The 6,583-nt window shown below is 40.4% G+C and overlaps 1 protein-coding gene across 1 annotated transcript in view; it reads right to left on the bottom strand.

Annotated features, from left to right (window-relative positions):
- The window catches only part of col5a2a (collagen, type V, alpha 2a), a 41,841-nt gene extending 36,070 nt beyond the window's left edge, over window positions 1-5,771 (bottom strand). Inside the window, exon 1 of the mRNA XM_020621601.1 lies at window positions 5,538-5,771. Within this exon, the coding sequence (XP_020477257.1) occupies window positions 5,538-5,619 (82 nt within the window). The 5' untranslated portion in view covers window positions 5,620-5,771. The remainder of the gene's footprint in view (window positions 1-5,537) is intronic.
- Window positions 5,772-6,583: the final 812 nt, after the last annotated feature.

Raw genomic sequence — 6,583 nt, forward strand, 5'->3', positions numbered from 1 at the left:
TACTGAAGGTGGAGACAGAGAGATGAAGGCAATAGTGGAACAGATAGGCGACTGAGCATTGACCTGCCTGGGAGGAGAGAGTGGAGCCACGGTCCGGAGGAACAGTCCATGGGGAGAACACAAAACAGTAGCTGGCTAGGGGATAAATACATACAAATAACAAAAGAGCACGGAGAAAAAAATGGCCTAGAGACTAGAACGAACTGGCAAGTGACTGAGGAGTGAACCCGGGTAATATAGTGAGCAACCTAATCAAGTGCAGCTGGTGATAAGGGAGTGAGGAACAGGTGAACGTGATTAGTGTAAATGGGCAAGAGACAGTAGGAAAGGTGAGGGAGGCCAGAGCGGCAGAGCAAACCTGACAATATTCACCAGAGGAGAGACACAGAACATGTTCAGAGACAGTGCTATATTACACTAAGATCAACCTACAGAGAATCTGCTCCAGAAGACAAAAGTCCTCATGATCTGGAGAAAAAAACCCAGCAGCCAGCTGTATCAACATTCTCTGTACAGGCTCCAGCAATGGCCGACTTCTCAAAAGCATTAACATTATGGACATGTTTGTTTTCCTGGCGTTCAGGGATGTACAAAATGACTTTTCAGTTGTTGAAAGAGACAAGGTGTGCCCAAATCAGATGGAACAATCATTGCATTTATGATTGTTTAAAGGGGGTATTCCAGCAATTTGGTGATGCATATCCATAAAGTTAAAGGATGGGCAGGAGATGGATCAAAGAACGAATGGTCAAAACCGAAGCAGAGGATCCTGAGATGTTCTTTTATTCCTTTATGACCAAGTGTCAAGTTACAAAACACTAGATCCTATGTTTCCTGTTTTTTGTTACAGGCTTTATGCTGACTTCTTTCAAACTCCACACATCCAGGTTGTTCTACACACCCTAACGCCATCATTATGGTTATGTTTGTTTAAACTTTGGAAAGCTGCTTCCACGAATACTGAGGGCATTATTCAACTCTTTTCATATGCTGTGTTTCTCTTCCTGACCCAGTAAATAAAATCTTATCTGAAATCATGTAGGGCCACTGAATTTGGAACGTTTCTCTTTCTACCTTGGTGGGATACAGTGTGGTACCTGTGAAGATCACAAAAATCAACTGAATTGAATTTTATTTGTTTGTTTTTTGTTTGTTTTTTTCAATTTGAACATGTCACATAATTTACTGGCTGAACTCTTGATCTCTGATCTCTATGAGTAACAATCTGGCTCATTCGTAATTAGAATACAATTAAGGCAATTATAGCTCTTGGAAAACCTTGGTCTTTCTATGTTTACATTCTGTCCTGTCGTCCCACATGGGCAGACAGACTGGTGAGTAAGCGCCAATCAATCACCAGGAAACCTGACAGGAGGAGCTGAAATTGCATGGCTTTTGAACAAACACTTACTTTAACTTGAACATGTATAGGGAATGACCTGCTCTCAAGGCAAACCACAAGCCAGTAAGCACCACATCTATACATGTTCAGGTTTTCCTAAAGTACTGCTGACACTTCATGTAATGCATCACCTGTTGAATGTCCTCCCCTTCATCTTTCTCTAAAGCTAAGACTTTGTACAAAATATTTCCAAACACTGCCATATCTGCTATTTGAACATCTGGAAGTCATCTCCCCGCCCCAAACCTCCATTTGCTGACTTCAGTCATTTGGTTTATAACTAGCTCCCATGGCACGCCCCTCACGGGCACAGGCTGCATTACAAATCCATCAGCCCTATTGTCTGTGGCACCGAGGCATCACAGGTTCAGTGTGAGACACTTCACATCACACAGCTGCCAAAAAGTCTTCCACCGATGCGTACTGTAACGTTAGACAGGGTACAATCTAGTGAGTCCGACCTCCTTAACTCTGGAAGAAAAGAGGCGTGTAATCAAGTCATAGCTCAAAAATGCAGCATGTGTTTCTAATCAGCGCCGACTGTGGAACTGGTTGAATTCACATGTTTGGACTTTTCAGCTTTGGTAGAAAACAGCCCATTTATTGCAATGTCAGTGATGTGGCAACAACAACTGGAACCAATTTAGAAGGGAGAGTGACTTCATGTAGGCTTGTTGATTCAGAAGATGGGATTTTTGGTTTCTGCTTGTGTGTTAGTCTCAAAAGAGGGAAACTGTAGTGAGCTGATTTGCATTTTGACTGTGCTGACTATCAGAAACCCAGTGAGGGTGAGACAAAGGTAGTTCTGCTAACAAACTAAAATAAGCCACTGGTCTCACAAAGACTGTTCAGCCTTTTTCATGGAAGGCACTAAGCGGCATCTCTGAGCATGTCTTACAGCTATGTCAGCATCTGGGAAGAGTAATGCTGAAACACACACACCCACACACACATGCAGAGGCATTAATCTCTCTCTGGCTAAAACTCTGGGCACAATCTGATGCTTTTTGTTATTGCAGGCAGTGACCTATTTCTGTTTTTTCACCTTTTTCCATGTTCACAAAACTAAACTTTACTCTGAATATTACTTGAACTCTTCTGCTTTTTCTAAAACAGGTTGTAGTTTTTGCATGAGAGGTGTACAACATTTTTATCCTGGTAATCTGTGCTGGCGTCACCATTTCCAATTGGGAGCTTAAAGTCTGCTCCTTGATCTCATCTGCCAACTTATGTTCTTATCCAAGCAAACTTCCTGCACATGTGCAGACATATGACTTTCATCTAGAGCTGTATAACTGCACCGACTAAAATGTTCAGCACTTTTTAAAATGTGTTTTCAGTCTTCAACGGACTATGTTTGATTTTTTTTTAAATTCCACTAATGTCTGGTCTCCAGACGTCTTTCCAATGGTCTCACTGTCCTCAACATAGACTTGTTCTGACTTCTTTTTATGTTCTGAATAGAACAGTATTGTCTTCAAAATTCTCGACTGCACGGATCCACGGTCAGTTATGTTGTTTCATCAACATTCAGCCACACACAATTTAACAAATTTTCACATGAAAGTTCAAATTAAATGGAGTAACATCATAGTGACATATGCAACATGTCGCTTCAAGTCAGTTTTTCTCATACTGTAAGTCAAATTTCTGATGATTATTTTGGATGTGCACAACAACTTTCAACGTTTTCAAATGAGCCCAAGCTGTTTGTACTGCTCTTTTATTCACACAGCTACAAAACTGTCACACACATAGAACGTAGATAGAACAGAAATTACTGACACAACTTCACTGATAAGGTGCACAAAAGCAACAAAACAAACCAAAAAGCAAAACCTCTGGCAACCAATGTGTTTCTGCATAAAGCCTTCGTCACACAACAAGAAGCTCCATGAATAGTACAAGTACGGGGGAAAAATCCTTTAAAAACAGCTAATCACACACAAACCCCCACATGTCGGCCATTAAAAACTTGCAAACAGGTAAATGACATACGTGGTCATGTGATCATCGACCAATCACACTCAAGGATCAAATCGACAAAGGAGCAAGAGGTGAAGGATCAAATCGACAAAGGAGCAAGAGCTGTGTCCAATAAGGTGACACCACATATGTGAAATAACACAGAACAAAAGAGAAACAAAAATGTGCACACCTGGAGCCAATGAGCACATAAAACCAACCCCCACTATAAAAAAACTCATTAACTGAAAATCCTAATTCCTACCACATGAAAATAAACTTTTAAAGTTAAAAATGCAGAATGTCCCTTTTTCCCCCTAAAAAACAAAATAGTATTGGCACCTCTCACTCCAGGAAAATGATAACATGTGGTGTTTTGTTAAAATGTCTTGCAGCAGGATTAGTAACATCATTTCTCTTGTTCTGTAACACACTGTGTAAGATGTCTCCCCTATATAGACTGTTACACATGGGCTCTGCATCATGTAAATAACATTTTTTGTTTTACAGGTAAAAAAAAAATCCTTGATGTCAATTAACTTCCCATTGACTGGATGTTAAAATATTACATTTTCTGTATATTGGCACATTGAATGTGAAATGCCTTGAAATGTGTTGACAGAAACCATTGCATACAACTGTAATGTGTGGAACAAGCCTTCACCAGCCCCTCACACATATATGCATGGCCTCACCACCACATTTTCCCTTAGTCTACAAAAACCATGAACATTCCACTGTTTTTATTTGGTTAAAATGCAATCACCTCACCCTTTACTGTTCCATGGAAAAAAGCCTGCAAGATCACTGTGCTCTTTCACATGGACAAATATGGACAGAGACAGAAGGGTGGTAAAGCTGGCTAAAACATAGACTCTAAGAAATGTTTGTACTACCTGAGACAAACATATATTTATTCCCAATCTTTGTCCCTGGTCAGGTTTAAGTAGCAGAATGCTGCAGAGAATGGTAAAGTTGGGATATGAAAATAAATGTAACTACGGTGTTGCCCTATTTGTCAAATACCAGCATATTAATGTTAAATTATTTTTTCAGCACAGTTAAAGTGAGCAAAAACAGTACCAGCTATGGTTTGGGCCCTGTGCTGGATTCACCACATGGTGGCGCTCTATCTGGTGCCACATTATCACACAGCTCTCTCTGTTTTATGTGAAACTGAACATAAACAGTAAAGCCAACTCACTTTAGTTAATGATATAATGAAAGGAAAACAAAACAAAAGTTATCCAGAGGGAATGACAGCTTTCAAAACATAAACAATACTCTTTGCTCCAGACTCCATCAGGGGCCCATCAAGTAAACTTTCCAGTACCCAGTGTGGCCCATGACATCATATGTAGAAAAAACCCAGACCCTTGGACACAAGAGATCAAACGCTCTAGCTGAAACAATGGGGGAAGTGAAGTTCACGTAAAACAAGACCTCTCAGGTGTTCCAGCTCTTGGCGTTGCCAGCTGAAAACATCCCCACAGTCTCAGTGACTCAGTGAATCCAACAGCATCTCTGTTTCTTATGTCTCCTCACATCTGACTTGAATTAACATGCAGTCTGTTCCCTCAGAGGCACATGAGCTCTGGTGCTGAAATTCATTTCACAGATGTAGACCAAGGGGGGGAGATGGTTGTGGTAACACTTAATGAATGTTCCAGAGTGGCAGAGCGTTGCTGGAGTAATGCAAAACCACCAAGGTGCTCGTTTCCATCCTTTGCATGTTTCCAGTGGCCTGAGAGTGACATCACTAGCAATCACTGACAGACGTCGACATGACAGTTTCCTGACATACAGGGCTTGTGTTCTGATTTCTAAAGCTACTCTCCTCTCTTGTCTTCTAAATCGTCTTTAAGCTAAACAGACTCTTCAGTGACCAAGTAAGGCTCGTCTCAGTCATCTCCACCAGAGCTCTAACTTGTGTTTGCTCTTACTACATTTGCAGCTGATATCCAATAGAAAACAACAACTCTTAACAATACAAAAGAACTTTTGTAATAATTCTGTGAAGAGGAGATGAGTACAAATAAACTCAGCTTCTACACAAGAGTTTGCACAAGAACAAAGAGAAAGTCCAAGCAAGTTTGAGGCTCAGACAACTTCACACATTACAACCTGCAGCAATTGTGTGTCAAAATAAACAGCCAAGGGGTTCACTTACCGTTTTGACATGTAACAATCAAAACTTGAGCTATGGTGACCACCAGAAAAAGGAAAGTCCTTAAATGCACAAAGCTCATCATGTCTATAAGAAAGACATGAGCCTTCCTTGTGTGCAAAGCAAAAGGAAAAGGGAAGAAAAGAAAAAAATGCTCAGGTTATCACTGTACCACCATAAATACAAGAGTGCCTCTCCTTGTAAGCAGCACGCAGACCCAGCCCAGACCGTGTGAGTGCTTTTTTTTGTGTAGTTACAGCTTTAAATGAGAAGAATGCTGGCGAGCCTAATTTTCCTCCCCCTACTGTCAGCCCTCTCCCATAACCATCCTCTCACAGGCTTTTGTGGGACAGCTACACCCATGTTCACAAGTCCTCATACTTTCCTGTGATTTTTTTCTGTCTGTGTATCTCAGAATGTCTTAAGTCGGACTCACAGTAACAGGAACAGATAAGGAAAAACGACTTCACTTGTTTGAAGTCGCTGATTTTTGTCTTGTTTTAGAAGTGGTTGCTAAGCAAGACTGTAAATGTTCAGTTTTATGGCCGTCTCTGGAGCAACAAACAAGACACACAGGAAGCTCTGAATCCCTCTTTACTGGGCGATTACAATTAAAAACACAGTTTTATTACTCTGCTGTTTACTGATAATAAATTGTAATCAAGGAATTGTACAAGATCTTGTTGACTTGTTTGCTTATAAAATCAGTGGGGGTTCTTTAGTTAGATGGTCCTGAATAAAAACAAACTGAACTGTATGGCTATCACTTTGGGTGGTTGTAGGTGGTCACTGTACGGAATCCAGGGTGTAAATTTAGGGACAAATCTGAGATCAGCACCTTCTGACTAATTGTGAGAACATGGAATCTGAGAGTTCTACATGTAAATAGAATGCAATATTTTAAACTAAGAACCTGTTTTTACATGTTTAACATGTTTATAGCATACCATTTATACAGGGTTATACAGGGCAATAAAGCATATAATTTCAGTGCACTGAGGCTTTAGAATTTGAACCTAACATACAATGAAATAACAAGCATATATATA

This window comes from Monopterus albus, unplaced genomic scaffold (assembly GCF_001952655.1).
Source record: "Monopterus albus unplaced genomic scaffold, M_albus_1.0 scaffold263.1, whole genome shotgun sequence".
In the NCBI taxonomy this organism is placed as follows: domain Eukaryota; kingdom Metazoa; phylum Chordata; class Actinopteri; order Synbranchiformes; family Synbranchidae; genus Monopterus; species Monopterus albus.